Source organism: Cherax quadricarinatus, chromosome 37, assembly GCF_038502225.1.
Source record: "Cherax quadricarinatus isolate ZL_2023a chromosome 37, ASM3850222v1, whole genome shotgun sequence".
NCBI lineage: Eukaryota > Metazoa > Arthropoda > Malacostraca > Decapoda > Parastacidae > Cherax > Cherax quadricarinatus.
Window position 1 is genome coordinate 16441811 of NC_091328.1, and position 26099 is coordinate 16467909.

The window sequence follows — 26099 nt, forward strand, 5'->3', positions numbered from 1 at the left end:
AAGTCCTTATGGAAAGGGATTCCCCTTCCAAACAGTAATATACCTCCATCCTCTTCCCTCCTCCCATCTCATCACTCATCAATAAGTCATCAATAAAGGTAAGTGTCATTTTAGTATTGTTTATTCTGCATGTCTCATTGTTTTCTGTGTAGGGAAATGTATATTTCACGTAAAAAAATTTTGTTTAATACTTTTGGGTGTCTGGAACGGATTAATTGGATTTCCATTATTTCTTATGGGGAAAATTAATTCAGATAACGACAGAATCGGTTAAAGACAAGCTCTCTGGGGGGCCACTGTACATGGTCAAGAGTTTTCCTTTTTTCCTCATATATGTGGGGGGCAGGATTTCTTTTTTTTTTTTTATGCTGTGCACACTCACTGTGCAGACCCATTCTCTCACATCTACATCATGAGCTTAGATATGAGCTCATAACGCAGAACTACGTGAGGTACCCTGGCCTCAATGTGGTTGCCACTAAAAGCGGATAAAACCTCACTTACACACTCCCTACCCCTTCTTACTTTCACTCCGGATTTACACACTATCTTGGTTATAAATAGTTTGCTCCATCCATTCTAAATGACCAAACCAATCAACAATTCTTCAGCATAAATTATACCTTTTCCTTATACACATGTTATATAATGAAAACTAAAGCACATTATTTTGAAATAAAAATTAATCCCTAATGCAAACAAGGAAAAGACAGCCCATTTTTAAACCTATTTCTGGCCAATTTCTGTGCTGAAACAAACCAATACCCCATGGTAGAGTTAATACTGAACGAGTTACTGGTAAGACAGAAATGAGGACAGCAAAGGAGAAGAGAGCTTTTAGGAAGGGTAGGGGATGTGAGGGCCCAGTATTTACACTGAACCATATAAGTGATAAGTACTTAGATAAAGGTAAACTGTTTGTGGCATTCATGAATTTAATAAAAGCACATGACAGTGTGGCTAGGAGAGCCAGGTAGCAGATACTGCATATGTATGGAATAAGCAGTAAGTTACTAAAAGCAGTAAGAAGGGCTCTGGCTAGGATTACATATGTAACAAGGTGGAGGACTACTTCCCAGAGAAGTAGGACTTAGACAGGAATGTGTGATGTCACCGTGGAAATTTTTTTAACAGATTTATGAATGGGAAATTATTTTATAACACTGCATTTATCCAATTTTGAGTTGAATTTGCTATTAAGTAAAATTTGCTATCAACCCCAAATTAACAAACTTTTTTTATTAAGTAAAATTTGCTATCAACCCCAAACTGACAAACTTTTTTTTTATTTACTGCCATCCCTTCAAATTTATGGGCTTTCTTAATCATTAGTTTCAATTACAGTATCAAGCTTTTCACTGAAGGGCAACCAGCAACTACATCCAATATTTTTCTGGCCAAGTGGCACCCATGCTCAAATCTCTTATTATCCTGGTAATTATATCTTATCAATATTAAACAGAGATATGATCTCTGAAACACAAAATGAACTCTAATCAAAATTTTCCGTAGACAATTTTGCATGATCCATTGTACCTCTAGGAAAGTAACCCCAAGAAATTTAGGGAAGATTGTATACTGAGTGCACTTTGCTTTTATTTTTAAATCTGTTTAAAAGAAAAACAATAATAATAATGTAATAATAATAATATATCTTTACTTCTACAAGTACAAGTACTTGCTATGCAGAGCATTTTGGGCAAATTAGGTCACACCAGTCAACTAACACCCAGGTACCCATTATTACTGATGGGTGAACACAGACAACCGGTGTAAGGAAACACACCCAATATTTCCATCCCTTTGCCGGGAATCAAACCCGAACTCTCACCATGTGAAACGAGAGCTATGCCACCAGGCCACCATAAATGACTCTTTCCTGAGTGAGAGTACAGTACCATAGTAGGTAAATCCTTTGTCAAATATACTTCTTTACATTTACATATGAATAAAAACAATTATAATGAATATTTTATCCTCACTTTAAAATTTAAGGGATGTCACAGGAATTAATATTAACACTAAAATAGTACATGTAATGTAACAAACCTCAGAAGGAGTTTCTTGAAGTGATGGTCGTTTCGCAAGGAACTGCTGTGGAGAGAGGAGCCCTCCTACACCAAGTGAAGGGAGGCCAGGTAAACTATTACGTGGACTCATCAGCCCTCCAAGACTAGCGGCTGCAGCAGCAGCAGCAGCGGCAGCGGCAGCAGCAGGGGGTAAAGGAAAGAGAGTATGTGGCTGGGGTGTAGGGAAACCCTTACCCCCTACAAGGAGCCCTGCTGACATGTGTGTGTGACGCTGGTTGCCAACACGAGGAACTCTGAAGGATCCACCAAGGAATCCATCACCAGTGTACTGCTGACTCCATCTCAATGGAAGAAAGGAAAGAGGTTGTGAGATTTGAAGAGCACTTTGACCTAAGACATCACAAGGCACTCTTAATAATTAAAAGTAATTGTTAACCTGCAATAAACACCAAGGTAAAACTATCTAGGACAAATAAAAACCACTACCATGAATTAGCAAAAATATAAATTTAAATACAAACTCTGAATTTTTTTTACATGAATATTATCAGATGGATAGGTAATACTTATTTCAATAAAAAAAAGATAAATAAGTATACAAGCTATGATACAGAGTGTAATGACAGTAGTTTGTTGGACTATGTATTAGTAGATAAAAGACTGGTGGGTAGACTTCAGGATGTGCATCTTTATAGAGGGGCTACAGATATATCGGATCATTATTTAGTTGAAGCTACAGTGAGCATAAAAGGTAGATGGGATACAAGGAGAAAGGAATCAGCAAGTAAGAGAGAGGTGAAGATTTATAAGCTAAAGGAGGCAGTTATGGTAAGATGTAAATAACTATTGGAAGACAGATGGGCTAGTGAGACTATAGGCAATGAGGTTGAAGAGGTATGGAATAGATTTAAGAATGTAGCATTAGTGTTCAGCATTAGTTTGTGGTTACAGGAAAGTGGGTGCAGGAGGGAAGAAGAGCAACTGGTGGAATGATGAGGTAATGAGAGTAGTATGAGAGAAAAAGTTAGCATATGAGAGGTTTATACAAAGTAGAAATGATACAAGGAGGGAGGAGCATATGGAAAGAAAAAGAAAGGTTACGAGAGTGGTGAAGGATTGTAAAAGGAGAGCAAATGAGAGAGTGGGTGAGATGGTATCAACAAATTTTGTTGAGAATAAGAAAAAAGTTTTGGAGTGAGATCAATAAGTTGAGAAAGCCTAGGGAATGAATGGATTTGACAATTAAAAAATAAGAAAGGAGAGTTATTAGATGAAAAGTTAGAGGTATCAGGAAGATGGAGGAAATATGTTGAGGAACTGTTAAATGTTGATGAAAATAGGGAAGCTGTGATTTTGTGCGTTGGGGAAGGAGGTATAACATCTTGTAGGAGTGAGGAAGAGCTAGTTGTGAGTGTGGGGGAGGTGCGTGAGGCAGCGAGTAGAATGAAAGGGGGGAAAGCAGCTGGGATTAATGGGATAAAAACAAAAATGTTAAACACAGGTGGCAATATAGTTTGGAATGGTTGATGCTTATATTTAACCCTTTGAGGGTCGACAGGCCCTCTCCGAAACTCGTTCTCAGGGTCGGCCAAATTTCAAAAAAAAAAAAAAATTATTTTTTCTTATGAAAAAATAGTTTTTTTTTCTAAACATTATAGGCTAAACAAAAAATTTTTAACGTCAATACTTACCGAGATATGGAGGCGTGAAATTTGCCAAAATTGAACAACATATGGTAACATCGCTGACTGCCGTCACCCGGTATTTTTCTATTTACTTTTTATGTACTATTTTCAATTATTTTTCAATTTTTCTTTTTCTGAGTAACTTTTATGGCCTCTGAGGCCAACATGATCAGTATTTTGTAAGTTATTTCTTTTTCAATACTACACAATAAGGGCGTAAACACTGTTGTCATTATTTTGTTTACAGAAAATATTTACACAAACAAACGATATGAAATGTTGTTTATTACTATTTTTCTATATTTTATATACACATATACAGTCACAGGGAATTTTTCTAGAAGTTCTGAAGCCTGTGGAACTCTTTGAAACATGGTGTCATGCACAGTGGAGTTTTACACTCCTCACACATAAAACGAGTGTCTCTGCGTTGTTGTGTGCGTTTTTTTGTATGTTAACAGATGTAACACCTCTTCTGAGCCTTTTTCTTCAAAGCAGTAGCAGGCAGTTTTACCAGGAAGTGATCACCATGCTTCAGACGAGCAGGTAGTTGTTGAAAATTTGGTGGGCGGTCAATTGCAGGTGCTGTTCCTTGGTACTTGAATACTATTTGTCTGATGACAGACAAACAGAATTCGCCGTACTGTGGTTTGTTTCTGGTGCTCATCTTATACATATTATAAGCATTGAGCATGGAAATGTCCAGAAGATGGAAAAACAGTTTGATGTACCACTTATAACTCTTGCGAACACAATCAGCAAACCCAATCTGCATGTCACATTTGTCCACTGAACACATGTTGAAGGTGTAATCAATCACAGCTGCAGGTTTTAGAATGGGTTCATTTCTCTCTCTATGCTGCCTGCCACTGTCTGCCATTTCATTAGGGTGAATTGATGACAACAGTGTGACATCTCGTTTGTCATGCCACCGAAATGCCATGATGTCATTGGCAGCAAACGCCTGCACCTCACCTCTACGAGTGCCAGCGTCAAACCTGGGCATATGTTTCCGATTTGCACGCACTGTGCCACACACATCTGTCATGTTCACTCGCAAAAAATCACTGAGTGAGGGGCTTGTGTACCAGTTATCTGTATATAATATATGCCCCTTACCAAGGTATGGTTCTATCATTGTTCGAACCACATCACCTGAGATGCCCAATAACTTCCTGGTATTTTGCAATGTATAACTTCCAGTGTACACAATAATATCCAATACCAGACCACTGTAACAATCACAAAGCACAAACAACTTTATACCAAAGCGTTTCCTCTTGCTTGGTATGTACTGCTTGAAAGAGAGTCTTCCTTTGAACAGAATCAAAGACTCGTCAATTACAAGCTTCCTGAAGGGATAAAAATGCGTACTGAATTTCTGTTTCAGATATACAAACACATTCCTAATCTTATATAACCTGTCAGTTCTGTCAGGCCTGGTTTTATCTGAGAAGTGAAGCATACGTAACATTAGCACAAATCGATTCACTGGCATTATATCACTGAAACCTGGTGTTGCAATCAGGGGGTCTGTTGACCAGTATGATTTCACTTTGTGCTTATACACATGTGGCATAAGCATTATTGTGGCAAAGAAAAGATACATCTCAGCCACAGTTGCCTCCTTCCACTGGTGTAGACGTGATTTTGGTGAAAGTAATGTGTTTGCCATGGTGTACTCGTAGTATGTGTTGCTTTCCATGACAATACTTTTCATCAGTGGTTCGTCAAAGAATAACTCGAAACATTCCAGTTCAGTGGCATTGTTCCCAAGTGCACAAGATGGCCGTATTCCACTTTGGCTGTCATCAAACTGGTGGGGATTTGGAACAAAATTGACAGCTTCCTGCCAATCCCAGGTGCGGTCTGCTGGTGGGTACTGGACAATGACAGGTGGTTGTGGTTGTGGAGGTTGTGGTTGTGGAGGCTGGTGTGGTGAGTGAGTGGGGGATGGTGGCCTTTGTTCTAGATCAGCTGAGGCAGCGGCGTGGGTGGCAGCATGGCCCACTGCTGGTGCCTCACCGCCGGCACCACTACCACCACGCACATTTTCCATCCCAATTGCAACAGTATCTTCGTCATTTTCACTGTCTGTTCCTGTTGTACAGCCACGGGATGTACTCCGAGATACACTCCTTCCCCTTGGTATAACATATGGCACACTACCAGAGCGCATATATCGTCGTATATACTGACGCTTCACTGGGGAATATTGCACTTCACTATCACTACTGGAACTAGTTTGAAGAGCTTGTAGTTCATATTCACTATCACTATCATCACCCATGCTCTCATCTGAGTCTGGGATTTGGGAAAATAGAAGTTTCCTCTTGGGTTCTGGAACAACTGAACGTGAACAAGAGGGCCCAGCACCAGAGGTGGAAGGCTGAGGGTCGTCTGGGTTTTCCTCACTATTACCGATATTATGGTCATTAGTTTCGGTCAAAACCTCACTAAAACCACGAAACTCATCTTCACTGGCACTTCCATCACTATTAGAACTGTCACTGGAGAACAAAAGTGTCCCAATTCGCCAAGGAGTGAGGACCTTCTTACCGCGAGGCATGGTGAACATTGTTTACTAAGAGGGCATTCCCACAATGCACCACTGGGTCCCAGATTTTTTTTCTACCGCGCACACCGACCACGCAGACCCATTCTCTCACACCTAGGCCTACCAGCCTTTTCGCGCGAGATTTGAGGCCGCTAGAATTTATGCGTACTAGTACGTCAAAAACCCCTACGCGTAAGATGTACTAGTACGACCAAAACCCTCCAAGGGTTAATAAATGCATGGAACAGGGGAGGATATCTAGGGATTGGCAGAGAGTATGCATAGTGCCTTTGTATGAAAGCAAAGGGTACAAAAAGAGTGTAAAAATTATAGGAGAATAAGCCTGTCGGGTTGTAGGTAGTAGGTTGGTAGACAGCAACCGCCCAGGGAGGTACTACTGTCCTCCCAAGGGAGTGTAAAACGAAAGCCTGTAATTGTTTTACATGATGGTAGGATTGCTGGTGTCTTTTGTCTGTCTCATAAATATGCAAGATTACAGGTACGTCTTGCTACTTCTACTTACACTTAGGTCACACTACACATATGTGTACAAGCATATATATACAAACCCCTCTGAGTTTTCTGCTATTTTCTTTCTAGTTCTCGTCCTTGTTTATTTCCTCTTATCTCCATGGGGAAGTGGAACAGAATTCTTCCTCCATAAGCCATGTGTGTTGTAAGAGGCGACTAAAATGCCGGGAGCAAGGGGCTAGTAACCCCTTCTCCTGTATATATTACTAAATGTAAAAGGAGAAACTTTTGTTTCTCCTTTTGGGCCACCCCGCCCCACCTCGGTGGCATACGGCCGGTGTGTTGAAAGAAAGAAGAAGCCTGTCGAGTTGTAGGTAGTAGGTAGGTAGACAGCAACCGCCCAGGGAGGTACTACCATTCTGCCAAGTGAGTGTAAAATGGAATCCTGTAATTGTTTTACATGGTGGTAGGATTGCTGGTGTCTTTTTTCTATCTCTTAAACATGCAAGACTTCAGGTACGTCTTGCTACTTCTACCTACACTAAGGTCACACTACACATACATGTACAAGCATATATCTACACACCCATTTGGGCTTTCTTCTATTTTCTTTCTAGTTCTTGTTCTTGTTTATTTCCTCTTATCTCCATGGGGAAGTGGAACAGAATTCTTCCTCCATAAGCCATGCGTGTTGTAAGAGGCAATTAAAATGCCGGGAGCAAGGGCCTAGTAACCCCTTCTGTATAAATTACTAAATTTAAAAAGAGAAACTTTCGTTTTTCTTTTTGGGCCACCCTGCCTTGGTGGGATACGGCCGGTTTGTTGAGAAAAAAAAAAAAAGGCTGTTCAGTATACCTGGTAAAGTGTATGGTACAGATATTACTGAAAGAATTAAGAGTAAATGGAGAGCAGGACTGCAGATGAACAAGGAGGCTTTAGGAAGAGTAGGTAGTGTGTAGACCAAGTGTTTATAGTAAAACATATAGGTGAACAGTATTTAGATAAGGGTAAAGAGGTTTTCCATTCCATTAATGGATTTGGAAAAGGCATATGATAGGGTGGATAAGGGGGCAGTGTGGCAGATGTTACAAAGGTATGGAATAGGTGGTAGGTTACTGAAAGCAGTGAAGAGTTTTTAAGAGGGTAGTGAGGCTCAGGTTAAAGCATGTAGGAGGGAGATTATTTCCCAGTAAAAGTAGGCCTTAGACAGGGATGCATTATGTCACCATGGTTGTTCAATATATTTATAGATGGGGATATAAAAAGTAAATGCTAGGGTATTGAGGTGAGGGGTGGGATTAAATTATGGGGAATCAAGTACAAAATGGTAGTTGACACAGTTACTTTTTGCTGATGATACTGTGCTTATGGGAGATTCTAAAGAAAAGTTGCAAAGGTAAGTGGACGAGTTTGGGAGGGTGTGTAAAGGTAGAAAGTTGAAAGTGAACATCGATAAGAGTAAGGTGATGAGGGTATCAAACGATATAGATAAAGAGAAATTGGATATCACATTGGAGAGAGGGAGTATGGAAGAAGTGAATGTTTTCAGATATTTGGGAGTTGACTTGTCAGCAGATGGGTTTATGAAAGATGAGGTTAACCATAGAAGTGATGAAGGGAAACAGGTGAGTGATGCATTGAGGTATATGTGGAAACAAAACATTATCTATGGAGGCAAAGAAGGGAATGTATGAAAGTATAGGGGTACCAACTCTCTGAAGCTTGGGTTGTAAATGCTGCAGCGAAGCGGTGGTTGGAGGCAGTGGAGATATCCTGTCCAAGGGCAATGTGTGGTGCAATTATTATGCAGAGAATCTGGAGTGTGGAAATTAGGAGGTGTGGAGTTAATAAAAGTATTAGTCAGAGGGCTGAAGAGGGGTTGTTGAGGTGGTTTGGTCATTTAGAGAGAATGGATCAAAGTAGAATGACATGGAGAGCATATAAATCTGTAGAAAAAGAAAGGAGCGGTAGGGGTCGTCCTCAAAAAGGTTGGAGAGTGGGGTAAAGGAGGTTTTGTGGGCGGGCGAGAGGCTTGGACTTCCAGCAAGCGTGTGTGAACATGTTAGATAGGAGTAAATGGAGACGAATGGTTTTTGGGATCTGACGAGCTGTTGGAGTGTAAGCAGGGTAATATTTAGTGAAGGGATTCAGGGAAACGGGTTATTTTTATATAGCCGAAATTGAGTACTGGAAATGGGAAGTACAATGCCTGCACTTTAAAGGAGGGGTTTGAGATATTGGCAGTTTGGAGGGATATGTTATATATCTTTACATATGCTTCTAAAGTAGGTAGTAGATTGGTAGACAGCAACCCCCCAGGGAGGTACTACCATTCTGCCAAGCGAGTGGAAAATGGAATCCTGTAATTGTTTTACATGATGGTAGGATTGCTGGTGTCTTTTTTCTGTCTCTTAAACATGCAAGATCTCAGGTATGTCTTGCTACTTCTGCTTACACTTAGGTCACACTACACATACAAGTACAAGCATATATATACACACACACCCCTCTGGGTTTTCTTCTATTTTCTTTCTAGTTCTTGTTCTTTATTTCCTCTTATCTCCATGGGGAAGTGGAACAGAATTCTTCCTCCGTAAGCCATGCGTGTTGTAAGAGGGGACTAAAATGCTGGGAGCAAGGGCCTAGTAACCCCTTCTGTATAAATTACTAAATTTAAAAAGAGAAACTTTCTTTTTTCTTTTTGGGCCACCCTGCCTTGGTGGGATACGGCCAGCGTGTTGAAGAAAAAAAAAATGCTTCTAAACTGTTGTAACCGGGTGCTTCTGCAAAAACAGTGATTATGTATGAGTGAAGTGAAAGTGTTGAATGATGATGAAAGTATTTTCTTTTTGGGGATTTTCTTTCTTTTTGGGTCACCCTGCCTCGGTGGGAGACGGCTGACTTGTTTAAAAAAAAAAAAAAAAACACGTGCACCCCCTCTGGGTTTTCTTTCATTTCTTTACTAGTTCTTCTTCTTGTTTCTTTCCTCTTATCTCCATAGGGAAGTGGAACAGAATTCTTCCTCCGTAACCCATATGTGTCATAAGAGGCGACTAAAATGCCGGGAGCAAGGGGCTAATAACCCCTTCTCCTGTATGGTATTTCTGAAATTAGTTCTACAATCATATGTTCACTGCAGAGTAACCTGAAAAGCTGCATTGCTTTCATCTTAGCACTGAATGAATCTACAGACATTCAACGTATTCCTCAGCTAGCTATACAGTGGTACCTCGAGTTACAAACTTAATTTGTTCCAGAAGGCTGTTCGAGTGCTGATACCGAACGAATTTGTTCCCATAAGGAATGATGTAAATTAGATTAGTCCGTTTCAGACCCACAAAAATACACTTAAATAATTGTTCGAGTTGGGAGCTGTTGGAAACTCGAGGTGCCACTGTATTTGTTTGCTATGCTACAAACAATGGAGCTGTAAAAGGAGAATTCTTAGACCTGAAAAGCTTAAAGGAAACCACAAAAGGTACTGACTTCAAAAATGTACTTAACAGAGCTTAATTAAATGACAAACTACCACTGCATAAACTTGTTAGCATTGCAACACACGGAGCACCAGCTACAGTAGGCCAAAATACTGGCATAGTTAGGCAACTGACACATAATCTTAACTATCGTGAATGTTTCTTTATTCACTGTATCATCCACCTTGAACATTTAGTAAGCAAACACTTCAAGTTCAATGATGTCATTCAGACAAGTGCAAAAACACACCGTGAATTAACCCTTTGACTGTTTTGGTCGTATATATACGTCTTACGAGCCACCGTAAGGTAGGCCCACATATGAGAGAATAGGTTTGTGTGGTCAGTGTGCACCATATTAAAAAAATCCTGTAGCACGCAGTGCATGAGAAAAAAAAAACTCCGGCCATTTTTTTTAATTAAAATGCTGACTTTGTGGTCTATTTTCGTATAGTATTTATGGTTGTGTAATTGTTTTACATGATGGTAGGATTGCTGGTGTCCTTTTTTCTGTCTCATGAACATGCAAGATTTCAGGTACGTCTTGCTACTTCTACTTACACTTAGGTCACACTACACATACATGTACAAACACATATATACACACCCCTCTGGGTTTTCTTCTATTTTCTTATTAGTTCTTATTCTTGTTTATTTCCTCTTATCTCCATGGGGAAGTGGAACAGAATTCTTCCTCCGTAAGCCATGCATGTTGTAAGAGGCGACTAAAATGCCGGGAGCAAGGGGCTAGTAACCCCTTCTCCTGTATATATTACTAAATGTAAAAGGAGAAACTTTCGTTTTTCCTTTTGGGCCACCCCGCCTCAGTGGGATACGGCCGGTGTGTTGAAAGAAAAGATTTATTGTTGTATTTTCGTTTTGTTGGTCTCATTTGATAGAATGTAAAACATATTATAGAAATAGAGGTGATTTTGACTGGTTTACTATGAAAAGAGCCTTGAAATGGAGCTCGAAGTAGGGGAAATGTTTGATTTTTGCCAATGTTCAAACGTAAACAAATGATGTCATTTTCTAATATATGTCCAACTAGTCATTCTAATATGCAGTCATGAATGGGTTGATGTTATTTATAAAATTATTACAATATTGCAGTAGTCTGCATAACAGTAAATCTTCTATTCTTTGTTTGAATAAAAATTCAAAATAGAAAGCAAGAGTAATATCAGAGGGGCCTGGAGATGTGACTGATGAGCAAAGAAAATGTTATTTTAAAGCCAGGAATGTCTGCTTTGTTCATTCTAGACCCTATTTTGAAATTGTCATATTTTTTAATTTTCGTGAAATTGGCCAAATTGTAAATTTCTGACCACGTTATTGGGTAGTTGAAATCGGTAAATGGGCAGTTTCTTGTACTCAATTGATAGAAAAAATGGAGTTCTAAAGAAATAGCTATGAGTTTGGTCAAATGGAACAATGGAATTAGCCGAAAATAGGGCTCAAAGCGGGCGAAATCAGATTCGTAAATATCGCCGAGGTCGCTAACTTCGCGAGAGCGTAATTCTGTCAGTTTTCCATCAAATTTCGTTCTTTTGGTGTCATTACAATCGGGAAAGGATTCTCTATCATTTCATGAGAAAAAAAAAAAAAATAAGGGGGGGGGGATTTTGCAACACCAGGAGACACCTCAGAATTTGGGGTTGCGAAAGTCAAGGAGTTAAGAAACTTTATTGAGGAGCTGGTGTTTGAAGAAAAGCCAAGTGACCTTTAATTCTACTGTATTGTAAGATGGCTATCAACTACCAATCTTCTGAATAAGTTTGTTGCCTTTTTGAACCAATCATTGCTTTCATGAAAGAAAAGAAAAAGAAATACCCACAACTAGAAGATTACGAATGGGTACAGGTCTGATGTTCATTACAGATGTAATGCAACACTTCCAATATTTAAATCTGGAACTTCAAGGAAGGAACAAAGTTATTACAGAACTTTTCCAATCAGTTTTCAGTTTTCAAAATAAAACAAAGAAATTTAACTACTTTTCCAACCTTAAATTATGAATAACTGCTTTTCCTGATGCTGAAATTAAAGACAGAAAATTGAAACAATATGAAGGAAACTTTGAAGCACTTTATAATGATTTTAAGAACAGATTTGAGAAACTAAAAAAGTTAAAGCCATATTTTGAATTTCTTGTGAATCCTTTAGTGATTGATGTCATCAACGATGGACATCCTGCTGTTGCACCTTTAGCCTCGGGAGTTGCTTCAATACAAACGGAGTTTACTGAGCTGTGGGAAGATGTGGGTTTGAAGCTAGTACATAAAAGCTCATCTCTAACTGACTTTTTGAAACAAATCCCAGAAGCAAAGTACCCCAATCTTCAGAAAACTGGCTTCTGACTACTATCTGTTTTTGGGACAACTTAATGCTGTGAATCTCTCTTCTCTGTAATGAAATTTATCAAGTTAAATCTTTGTGCTATCCTCACTAACAGCCACCTCACTGAGCTTCTTTGAACAGCTCTGACATCCTACCAGCCAGATTTTAAATTATTAACTGCCAAAATGAAGACTCAAAGTCTTCAAAAACAGATTGAACATATTCTGCTTTGGTAAGTAGGACTACTAAAGTTGTATTTTTATTATTTATTAATACAATTTTAAAATAACATTTTCTGTGGCTCTTGAACATTTAAAAATGTATGAAAAGTATTGTATGTGGCTCTTCTTACTGAAGAACTTCCTCGCTCCTGTTCTGTATCTGCAATATTTCCCCACAGAACCTTGTACAACTCTAATGTAACACTGGTTAATGATAATGATTCACACATCCTGGGTGAAAATATCTGCACTTTTTCATCAAAGCAAACTTTTCCTTTGTCAACATGTTGGAATACTTTCTGATGTGCAGGTATTTACACCTTATTACAAAGCTGAAAATTTCCCTGACAAAGTACCTATGCATTTCATTTGTTTTATCTTTTTCTGTGACATTTTCAGTCTTGTTAACTGCATTTTTTTTTTTTTGGTCAACTTGTTTACCTTGCTCTACATTTATTTTCATTGTTTCACTACTTTCTCTAACTTACTATAGGTACATTTCTGGTGTTCCTCTTATATGGATCAACATTCCTGTTTCATCTGTGTTCTTCTGTACTTGGGATTCTAATTTCTGACCACATACCTCATTTGTTATGCATGTGCATGCCTCATCTGGACTAACGATATCCAGTTTTTTCTCTATTTATAAATAGTGTTAGATATTATGTGCAGCCCAAAAGGAAAATGGGAGTGCAATTGAAACTTAAATATGACTACCATGAAAAGAATTAAAAACTACCAAAATGATAATACACAAAATTTTCATGAACTACATCAATCAAAAATGCAACTTGAAGCAAAGAAAATATACCTGCGATTGTGGCGGCTATCTTTAGTTTTAGGTGGAAGAGGATGCCAAACACGGATAATCTGTTGCTTCCAAGAGTGTAATCTGCGTGCTTGAGTTGGGGTAAATGCCTCGTGGTTGACACATTTCTCTACTAATCCTAAGAAAGCAGTAACACACTCATCTTCTGGTCTTACACTAACCAGCAGCTGCGTACATACTGAAACAAAGTGGTGGAAATTTATACTCTCTCAAACACTACCCTGCAAGGAAAAAAATAAGAAATTAAGAAATTATCATAGAAATAAAAAAAAATCATTCACAAAACTGTAATGAGTTCTCTACTTATTAACCACACAACTTGAGTTAGTGTTAGAGTGTTCAGCAGAAGTTTGTGGTTACAGGAAAGTGGGTGCGGGAGGGAAGAGTCCACGACTATGGTGCTCTTCGCACCTACTCCTAGGTTGAGGGACTGATTACCTCATCTTCTGTATATAGTCCTACTGTCTTCAAGCTATGTCCTAGAATTTGTTTTGATAAAGCCACTGGATGGCAAAACGTCTACAATAAAGATACCCAGATGTTGCACATGTGTCTTAATTTCATCAGCCAAATCCTACCTAGGCAGGGTGGCCCAAAAAGAAAAACAAGTTTTTCATTTTAAATTTCGTAATTTATACAGGAAAAGAGCTTACTAGCCCCTTGCTCCTGGCATATTATTAACAATAACAAGTGTCTTTTCATGATGGATTATACTGTAAACAGTAGACCGTCAGTTAACACGAGGTCTGTTAACACTTTCTTTACATTATGGTGGGTGCAAAATTGTGGTAGGTATATTTTTGGTGAACTCGCTGTATTAATCAGTTTACATGACGGAGTACATGTAGGGGAAAATGTGGCATGCAACGCGTTCTTTTCTCTTCCGTCCATTGTCTCAAAGGGGGGGCCTACATAATGTACACAACCTCCCTTGCCTCAGTGCTCTGTTTGTATGTGCCCAGTACCATACTTGACTTGTGTTAGTGAATCAATTTCCTTTTTCATCTCTGGATAGAAACCTAGACACCCAAAAAGAATGAGAGTGATCCTATTAGTGCAAAGAAGTATAAACGTGAAAGTCTTGGTGTTATGAAGAAAACTGAGATCCTGGGTAAGCTTACAAGTGGTGCAATGGATCATTTCAACTTGATACTTTGTAGTTATGCATCAGGCAATTTAAGTGTAAGCCCAAGACTCCCTGTGCTTTGAAAGGTATTGATAAAACCACCTTACCAGCTATTTGGAGGTCAAACCAATCAGCAGATGAATTACTGTATTTATTGACCCAGTTTTTGTCTTTAATCTGTTCCAGAAGGTCAGCCGAAAACCGATTTGTACAAAAAATAAAGTAATATTTCCAATAAGAAATAATGAAATCCAATTAATCTATTCCAGACACCCAAAAATATTAACAAAAAATACGTTTTATAGAGAACAACTATAGTTTTACATACAGAAAACAATGAGAAATAAATATAAAGCACTAATGAAATGGATAAATATAAATGAACATTTAAATCACGTTTTCCTTTAATGAAGACGGCAAGGAGGGAAGAGGGAGGACAAGTTATCTCTACCACCATCACTGCCACCCTCTACCACAATCACTACCACCATCACAACCACTACCATCCTCTACCACCATCACTACCACCCTTTACTACCATCACTACCACCCTCTACCACTATCACTACCACCTTCTACCACCATCACTACCACCCTCCACCACCATCACTGCCAACCTCTACAACCATCACTACCATCTTCACTACCACCCTCTACCACCATCACAACCACTACCACCCTCTACCATCATCACTACCACCCTCTATGAGTAACAAAGGCAAACGGAGTCACAAACACACGAGTGGTCGCGTCCCGCGGGCAGGCGGGTGCATCTGGTACAGACGATTTCTGAGCAGATGTACGAAAACGGGGAAAATTTCGCCGAAAAAAGTGGTCGAAAACTGAACTGTACAATAACCAAACCAGACGAATACCAGGGTTTCACTGTATCACTTTATTCCCAAGGTCATGTTTTAAGACACGTGAAACCTACACATGAAAAGTAATGTGGAAACTTGTAACAATATGTGCTGACTGAGCTTGGAGTGCCAGCCTTCTGGCATAAATTTAACATTGCAGATGCCATCAGCTATGTCAAAAATGCCCCTAATCAGCATTAAATGCAGGCTGCAAAAATTATTACTGAAATGTGTATATTTTCACAGGTTTTCCCTCACTTAAGAGCCAGGTGCAAGAAATTGTTCGGCTGACAAGCATATTGCCACGTGAGGGCTTTGAAATTGAAGCTATGCAGAAAAATGTGAATGAACTGTTAGAACATGATGAAGAATAAAGAAGTCCAGAGAAGATGTTGGAAGAGCTCAGTACACAAATACAAGGATGATAACAGACAAAGATGAGGAAAAAGAACCTGAAGAATAAGAGTTAACATTGCAACAGCTATGTGAGCAGTTCCATATTATTGGTAAAGCTGCAGACTTTTTCACTGAAGAAGTCCCTGACAATTCTAGAAGCATCAATCTGAAACAGGGTCTTGTGCAGCTGATGATGCTTTTCTGTCAGCTGTATGAGTCCTACAGGGTAAAACAGACATCAGTTCAAAATTCTCAGCTATCCATCTCGGCCAACAATTTACAACCTTCCACATCAGCCCAGTAGGGCTACACCATCCCTTCTCATTCCTTTTAAAATCATAGACATACACCAGCAAACTAGAATTTAAGGTAAGAAATATTATTTATATAACCTTTGTAGCTATAAGTATTGTATTAACTATAACACATCATTACACTGACCTACAATTGCATTACCTGGTATTATCATTGTTTTTAAAAATTTAGAGACAATTCATGTTTTCTGGGAGAGGCGTATTAAGTGTAATACTATTTTTCCACATGACTTTCAGTTCATTTTACACAATTTTTTTTATTACACTCTATTTTCAGGAATGCAATTACCATGTTAACTGATGGTCAACCGTATATAAAATTGTAATCACTTAAGCTCACCGCACTTGTAATGAAGATAGACACAGGTGCAGAATAAGCTTGAATTGTGATGACATTTTACTCAATGCAGAACTTTATCAAGTCAATAGGTAGATAAAACTCTACAGAGTGAAAAATGTAGTAAATGGCCAATAGCCAACAAACTAGGCATTTAAAATGCCCACAGCCAATTGAGTGTTCTTATTCTCATTAAGGTTTTATCAAATTCATAGGTATTAAGAGCAAAACAGTGTTTATAAAAAGCTCACTCTAGGTGTGTATTACATTCTTACACAGCAAAATGGTGTCCAATAACAGTGTTCTCTACACCAGTGCCATGAGCAACTAAAAGATAACTCATTAAGGGGGCAGGGACCAAGATTATCTAACAACTTTCCTTCATACAAAGGAGGAATTACCAACAAACCCCTGGCTGTCTTCTAGAGGGAACTGGATAAATTTTTCTCTAGTCTGTTCCTGATCAGCTGGGCTGTGGTGCATACTCTGAACTGGATGCAGCTAGCACCAACAACCTGGATGATCAGGCCACAGGAAAAGGTGTTCCCTGGAACATTCCCCAGGTAGACTATTAGCAATATGTCTTTTGTTTCTCACCATACCTGGTGGCCTTGAGCAATCACAGACTTTAAACTGCATTATTTGCACATTGCATTTCTTGAATCATTAAGTGCTACTGTACTTGCATGTAAACTGTAATTTTCTAAAATCAGTAAAGATGCTCTGTATTTTTATGGGTGCATACATTAATTGTTTGTTGTTTCTGCCTTCCACCATGGTAGGATGACTAAGAAACTGAAACAATTACCATTATTTAATCAAGAGCTGCCTTGTCAGAAGTGTGTAGACATCACAATTCATACAGAGCTTCACTCTAAAACATCTGCACATCTTCAGAGTGCAGGCACTGCCCTTCCCACCTCCAGAACTCAAGTCCTGCTAACAGTGTTTCTGATATCTTCTGGTAGAATGCTTAATTCTCTGGGATAATGGATGTTAATATAATGTTTTCTTATTGTGCCAACAGTGCCCCTGCCCTCCACCCAGTTTCTTGTACACTGCCTCCCATATCTCCTACTCCAGTATGCTATGGCAGTAAGCAGATTTGGGACCAGGCCCTAAAGTACTTTCCATGTATATATTATCATTCTCTCTCTCTCTTCTCCACTCCAGCCTTATTGGCTTTATGGGGGCCAAAACTGATCTCTATCTGTTTCAGCTGCTAATTTGCCTGCCATTTACAAAGCCATCAACACTGAACATTATTCTAAACAAGAGAACACAGGTGATTTGAATAGCATCACTACTGGTACAATTTCCTCTCTTCTGAAATTTTTCATTAACCACCCTATCATTTTCCTGGCTATTGTGGCATTTGTCTGGTTATTGTGCTCTTCAAAAGAAAGATCAGCCAACATGCTTACTCTCAGGTTTTTCATGTATTTTCATTCTATTTGATGACCCTCTTGGGTTTTGTATACAGTATCCCTTCCGAGTAAATTATTCTTTCCATATCTAACCAGCTGCAACTTGTCACCAGTGAATATCATGTTTTCTACTACCCACTGAAAAACCATACTTATATCTTCCTGCTATTTTTTCATGTCTTCTACTGTGATGTCATCCACAAATGATAAAAAACTGTGGTGAGTGTTCATATCTGTCTGCCTATAGCCCTCGTTTTGTGTACAATATTCCCCCATGATCGTATCTGTCCAACACCTTTGCAAAAATCCGTGTACATCACATCTGTGTTTTGGGTTACTTCCAGAGTCTCCATAATTCTGTCTGCTGGTCCACTTTCAAATACTGCTTAGGATTTAAATATATTTACTTCTTCCATACTCCTTCCCTCCAATCTGATATTCAATCTTTAAATAACTAGACTCTGTCACTCTCATTCATCATCTTGTTCTTTTTTATGTTCACTTTTCTTTTTTTCTTTTATACATCCTCTAAAATTAATACAACTTCTAGGGAAAAAGGACACTTCTGTACTGTTCAGAACATTTATTAAAGGATATGTTTTGCCACAAGTGGCTTCATCAATTCTAATACAGAGCAAGCTAAAACAAGCAGCTGTACAGTAGACAGTGCAGGTGACCAGTAGCAAGGGTGAGGTGAAGCAGGAGGTGCAGGTGACCAAAAGCAAGGGTGAGGTGAAGCAGGAGGTGCAGGTGACCAGAAGCAAGGGTGAGGTGAGGTAGAAGCATCAGGTTGCACCTGAATGAGTGGGACCTGCCTGTCATGGCTTCGTAAGCCTGCTGCATAGCTTCTCCATGTTCACTGTTTGTTCATGTGATGGAGGATCCTAACATGGGTAACAATCTCTTAGCTATAAGTCTGAAAATGCTGAAGCTCCCAGACCTCTGTGGGACCGAGTCAGTTGTGGCAAGTGAAGCAACTTCAAGCAACTTCTGCCATTGTCAGTTGTTCTATCGAATGACTAGTCATGTCTCAAACTTTCGTAAGTGTTTCATTTAACCCTGAGCTGTACACAGGCATTGTTACAATCATTCCATCTGCAGGTGTTTCTGTGTTCATGACCTCTAATACTTAGCGATCTAGAAGAGTTTATCACATACTTCCTGTTGCATCCCACACATGGTAAACTGTATATTCATGTGGTGGTTGAAGATTCTCTTGTGTGTCTACATCAAGTTTTTCATTAAAGATGAGGAGTTGGTGATTATTTTGATGGGCTGATTGCTAAAGAGTTTAGCCACAGTGCTGACTGGCAAAATGATGACGTATCTGGTGACTTCCTTTGCTTCTGTGTTGATGTTCATTCTGTAGAATACATCTGTGGCATGCTTCTTGTAATCTAGTATAGAGTGCAGGGGAACGGTAATGTACTAAAAACAGGAGTGATGTACTGAAAGTGATGGACTGAAGACTGAAGAGGCCTATGACTAGCCTCATGTTCGTTTTGACACTGTGCTGAGAGTAAAAATGTAAAAGATAATTTTTGTAAATAGGTTTACAATAAATACTGAATGAGAGTCTGCTTTCACCCCTGTGTATATCTGCCTTTCTCTAGATATGTTAATACATACACACAGGTGAAAACACTCACTCCAGTTTTACCATAAACCTACTTACAAATATGAGCTCTGACACTATTACTCCCACCACAACACTAAGACAAAGAGGGATTGTCACAGACTTCTTTGTCAGAGCCTTCAGAATCTCCAGTCCACAGTTCTTAGAGGAGTAATGTATGTACATCACCTGTGCTTTCAAATCACTACAGTTCCTTCTACACAAAATTGCTGGAAGCATCTAGCAGTTATTTAAGATCAAAGTGAAAGGAGATAAGTGGCTTTTATGGTTTTAGCCAATCAACATTTATAAAGGGAATCAGAGAAATTGGTTAGCTAGACTTCAGTCCTGGGGATCAGAAGTACAGTGCCTGCACTCAGAAGGAGGTGGGTAAAGATGTATCACGTTGGAAGATAATTTCAACTGTGATATCTGCATACTTTTGGCAAGACAATATTGAACGAATGATGGTTATGGGGATGTGGAGGGGAACACCCCTCTTCTATGGGAGAGAGAGCCAGTGTGCTAAAAATAAATATTTAGGGGTTGTTATGCCAAGAGGCAGTTGTGATATACATGTAGTATATGGCTTTCATATTTGTTCATCTTTTTAATATTACATTGCGATTTGGCGACCTTGCCAGGATTGTTACGCCGAGAGGCAGTTGTGATATATATATCTTTCATATTTGTTCATCTTCCTAATATTACATTGCGATTACCATCGTTATTCCGTAAACAGTCCAAACGTATACTATATACTTTCTCTCGTGTGGTGCCCCAAATTTTTTGAGAATTTTTTTTTTTTAATAGGAAAAAAGAGCATATGGTACCCAGGCACCCCCAATTATTTTAATATGGCGCACACCCATTCTCTCATGTCTAGGTGACTCAGGCTTATTGTGGCAATGTTGAATGTATGACAAATAAAACGTATATATATGTTTGGAGCACTAGCAGTAAAAATGTATATATACGTTTGGACCGTTTATGGGTTAAATGCTAAAACGAGAGTAATAGCAATGTAATATTAGAAAGATGAACACATATGAAAGACATATATATCACAACTTCTCCATGGGGAAGTGGAACAGAATTCTTCCTCTGTAAGCCATGCGTGTTGTAAGAGGCGACTAAAATGCTGGGAGCAAGGAGCTAGTAACCCCTTCTCCTGTATAAATTACTAAATTTAAAATGAGAAACTTTCCTTTATCTTTTTGGGCCACCCTGCCTTGGTGGGATATGGCCGGTTTGTTGAAAAAAAAAAAAATATCACAACTGCCTCTCGGCGTAACATGGGTCATGCAGTACCTGGAAAATGAGAGGTAATCATGTTTGATTCAAGGGAATGGGTAGTTCCAATGTATCTTGGATCAAAAGAACATCAACATCAAGGCAATCTTATTTGAAGAGTCAGTAACAAACAAATACATTAGCCATAAGAATAAATCTGACTCACCTTTGCCCATGACCCGTGTAAACTGAGAAGGCAGATCATCTTCTGGGATGGTGCTGCCACTATCTGCCTCTAGAGAAGTTCTTGGTGCTTCAACTCTATCATCTTTCAGAAGTTCTCTGTCTTCCCCTCTCAAAGAACAGGCAGATGAAGAAGTGGAAGCTGATAACGAGGAGGCAGAGGAGGCAGTGGTGGTCGAAGTGGAGGAAGTAGAGCAAGACGGAGAGAGAGTGGAATTTGAAGTGGAGGAAGACATTGTGGAGGCTGGTGGTGTGGATGCTGCTTCAGGAGGAGACAAGATGGGAGGCTGCTTCTGCAGATTTTGCTGAGTGGGTTGAGAGGAATCACTTGGAGGCTCATAAGGTGGGAACGGGGTAAGGATTATTGATTTGAGTTCGTTGAGGCAAGATAATAAGTGACCACCATTCATCACTTCCTGTAGGTTAGAAATATACTTTGGAAATTATTATTTTCACAATTAAAAGCTGTAACAAAAAAAAACAAAAATATAAAAAAAGCTATATAATCGGCAAAAACCCCTATTCTAACACTGCTAAAATCTAGTTTAACCCTTTGACTGTTTACGCCATATAAATACGTCTTAAGCGCCACTGCTTCTGACGTGTCTATACGCATAAATTCTAGTGGCTTCAAATCAAGCGGGAAAGGCCTGGTAGGCCTACATGAGACAGAATGGGTTTCAGTGGTGGGTGTGCACCCTGTGAAAAAAATCTGGGACTCAGTGGTGCATTGTGGGAATGCCATCTTGGTAGTCCATTTTCACCATACCTCGCAGTAGGAAGTACCTCACTCCTCGGTGGATTGGAGGTCTTTTGTTCCCAAGTGATAGCTCTAACAGCGATGGAAGTGTCAGTGACAGTGAATTCCATGGTTTTCAAGCGAGTGTGACCGAAAAAAGTGCCCAGGATGACGTAATTAGTGATGAAAACCCAGATGACACACGACCTTCCACCTCTGGTGCTGGGCCGGCTCATTCACGCTCACGTTCACCTGTACCAGGACAAAAGAGGAAACTATTTGGCCGTGTACAAGACCCAGATGTTAGCAGTGAACATGATAGTGATAGTGATTTCAAGGTTACTGATAGCAGTTCTAGTTGTGACAGTGAGGGTGAATATTCCCCAGTGAAGCGGCAGTATGTATGACGTAGCATGCGGTCTGGTAGTGTGTCATATGCTGTTCCAAGGGGAAGGAGTAACTCTGGGAGCACATCCCGTGACCCTACACCACGACCTGATAGTGAAGATGACGATATTGTTACGATGGGTATGAATGATGTGAGTGAGGCAGCAGGCAGTGGTGGTGATAGTGATGGTGGCACGACCCATGTGGCACCAGCAGCGGGCCACGCTACTACCCATGCTGCTGACTCTGCACAACAACAACCAGCCTCACCCAACCCCACACTCCCACAACCTACACAACCACAACCTGCACAACCACAACCACGTTTCAATATCCGGAACCCACCAGCAGACAGCATCTGGGATTGGCAGGAAGGTGACGAGCTTGTTCCCAGTCCCCATGACTTTGATGAAACACAAAGTGGAATAAAGCCATCATGTCCACTTGGGAACAATGCTAGTGAACTGGAATGCTTTGAGTTATTCTACGATGAACCCCTGATGGACATCATTGTCAGGGAAACCAACACATACTATGAGTACACCATGGCAAATACAATTCTCTCACCAAGCTCACGGCTACACCAGTGGAAGGACACAACTGTAGCAGAGATGTACCTGTTTTTGGCCACAATAATGCTTATGCCACATGTGTATAAGCACACTGTCACCACATACTGGGCAACAGAACGCCTGATTTCAGCTCCAGGTTTTAGTGACATTATAGGTGTCAATCGTTTCTTGATACTGTTACGTATGTTACACTTTTCAGACAAAACCAGGCCTGACAGAAGCGACAGGTTATATAAGATCAGAAATGTGCCTATGTACATGAAACAAAAGTGCTGCATGTATTTTTATCCCTTCAGGAAGCTTGTTATTGACGAGTCTTTGATTTTATTAAAAGGAAGACTCTCATTCAAGCAATATATACCAAGTAAGAGGAAACGCTTTGGTATAAAGTTATTTGTACTGTGTGATTGCAGAAGTGGTCTAGTTTTGGATATCATTGTGTACACTGGCAGTAATACTTTGAGAGATACCATGAAGTTATTGGGTATCTCTGGTGATGTGGTTAGAACAATGATGGAACCATATCTTGGTAAAGGGCATATGTTATTTGCTGATAACTGGTACACAAGCCCCTTACTCAGTGATTTCTTGCGAGTGAACTTGACAGACATGTGTGGCACAGTGCGTGGTAATCGTAAATATATGGCAAGGTTCAACACTGGCACTCACAGAGGTGAGGTGCAAACCTTTGCTGCCAATGACATCATGGCATTTCGGTGGCATGCCAAACGTGACGTCACATTGTTGACATCAGTTCACCAAAACGAAATGGCACATTCTAAAGCCTGCAGCTGTCATGGACTACAACCTCAATATGCACTTAGTGGACAAATGTGACATGCAGATTGGGTTTGCTGATTGTGTATGCAAGAGTTATAGTGGTATATAAAACTTTTCTTCCATCTTGTTGATATCTCCATGCTAAATGCTTATAACATATACAAGTTGAGGACCAACAAAACACCAAAATATGGTGAATTTTGTTTGTCAGTCATCAGACAAATAATCGCCAAGTACCAGGGAGCAACACCTGCAATAGACCAGCGCCCACGAAATTACCAACACACGCCATCTCGTTTCAGGCCTGGTGATCACTACCCCATACTACTGCCTCCTACTGCTTCCAAGAAAAATGTTCAAAAGAGGTGTTTTGTATGTGCACATACCACAAAACGCCCACAAACACACAGAGACACTCGTTTTATGTGTGAGGAGTGTCAAGTGCAACTCTGCATATACCCATGTTTCAAAGGGTTCCACAAGCTGCAGCAGTTCTAGGAACGTGTTCAGTGACTGTACATATGTATATATATATTATGGAACAATAATAATAAACAATGTTTTGTATTGTTTGTTTGTGTAAACAAATTTTATACACAAACTAATAGTGATAAAGTTTGTTCAGTTATTGTGTTGTAAACAATGAGTGCATATTTGAACAATGCACCTTACTATGGTCTCACAGGCCACATAAGTTACTTGGAAAAGAAAAATTGGAAAATACAAGAAACTTTTGAATTAAAGTAAATAAAAGAATACTGGGTGGGCGGCAGTCGCTGCTGTTGCCGTATGCAGCTCACTTTCTGCCAACTTTGCGCCTCTATATGTTATTGCTGTTCTTGCTGTTGAACAGCGGTTTTGTGCCGATGAAGGTAGCGTAGGTAGCAATGATACGGCCGTGGACTAGTTTGGCTTTAATTGGATAGGAGTGAGTACACAACGGGCAGTGTGAGGGAGTGACCGCAAGCCAATCCGTGGAGGGGAAGCACTTGTCTCTCTCAAGTCGGTCGGCCTAGGAGTGAGAGTGGATGGGCTGAGCCTCCCACTGACCTAAGTGAGCCTACAGAGGGCAGCACCTAAATGCCGCGAAATATGAACTAGTCAGAGCAGACGGCTAGGCTGTGTGTTCTGACAGTACAGGCTGTCTACATTTACCTCGGTAAGTACTGATGGCAAAAAATTTTTTTTAGGCTTAAAACACTCAGTAAAATAATCCTAACATTTTCATAAGAAAAAAATAAATTTTTTTTTCGAATATTTTGCGACATACAATGACAGTTTCAGAAAGGGGCCTGCGACAGTCAAAGGGTTAAAGAACACTGAGCTTAATCATGTGGCCATGATAAAGCACAGATATCTCTGCAACAATAGCAATAACAAACAGTAAATGCATTGATAAATTAGACACATGTGCAACACTTGGGAATCTTTAATGAGGAAACGTTTCACCACACAGTGGCTTCATCAGTCCATACAAAAGAGAATGGTAAAGAACAGGAGTAGTTTGAGGTAATCAGTCCCTCAGCCTGAGTCGATGTGGTCAGTCCATCAAACTGATGGACTAACCACATCAACTCTCAGTTGAGGACTGATTACCTCAAAATCTCCTCCTGTTCTTCACCATTCTCCTTTGTATGGACTGATGAAGCCACTGTGTGGCAAAACATTTCCTCATTAAAGATACCCAAGTGTTGCACATGTGTCTAATTTATCAACTTGTCGGTTCTCTGAACCATTCATTTACAGTAAATGCCTTATTTCTAACATACAAATTTATGCTGAGTTTTCAAAATTATTATTCACAAATAATGGGAAGCAATCCCATGGCTGAGTTTATTTCTCTATTAATACTGTATTGCCCTATGCAATAGTCTACCTAATGGCAATATAAACACAAATGCAGTATAATGTGATCCTTTATTGACTACGTTTCGCCCACACAGTGGGCTTTTTCAAGTCACAAACAGTTCTGTTTGTGACTTGAAAAAGCCCACTGTGTGGGCGAAACGTAGTCAATAAAGGATCACATTATACTGCATTTGTGTTTATATTGCCATTGTGTCGGTATTTTATACCATTTATTTCCATCAATAGTCTACCTAACAAAAATCAGGTTCAGTCATTTACCTTTTCAATTTGAACTAATTGCTTGTGGCGTTCCTTTAGCTTATTAATAGACAGGACAATTTTGTGCCGTGCTCCTTTGGTAACTCCCTGACTTTCCAGCGTTGCCTCATCTAAGGTCAGCAGCTCATCATAAGTTAAACTACAGAGCAATGGTGAGTATTTGTGCAGACGTAGAGACTTAAGCCACACTCCAACATCTGCAATACGAGACACAAGTCACAATTTCTATATCTACACATTGAAGATTAGAGTTAATTATGGTTAGTATTTTTATATCCTTTTCATAATTTCCACTGAGACAAACAGTCACATCAACACAAGTTAAATATGTTAC

At 39.6% G+C, this 26099-nt stretch overlaps 1 protein-coding gene across 10 annotated transcripts in view; it reads right to left on the reverse strand.

The window, feature by feature from the left end:
• Positions 1 to 26099, reverse strand: part of LOC128701228 (protein Smaug homolog 2) — a 556102-nt gene that overhangs the window by 12787 nt on the left and 517216 nt on the right. For all 10 annotated transcript variants that reach the window (XR_011392860.1, XM_053794848.2, XM_070091914.1 and 7 more), the window contains 4 exons: positions 25766 to 25962; positions 21144 to 21576; positions 13592 to 13787; positions 2050 to 2371 (listed from right to left, as the gene is read on the reverse strand). Coding sequence is in view for 9 of the 10 variants with exons in the window: in XM_053794848.2 (XP_053650823.1) it covers positions 2050 to 2371; positions 13592 to 13787; positions 21144 to 21576; positions 25766 to 25962 (1148 nt within the window). In the remaining variant the exon portion in view is untranslated. The remainder of the gene's footprint in view (positions 1 to 2049; positions 2372 to 13591; positions 13788 to 21143; positions 21577 to 25765; positions 25963 to 26099) is intronic.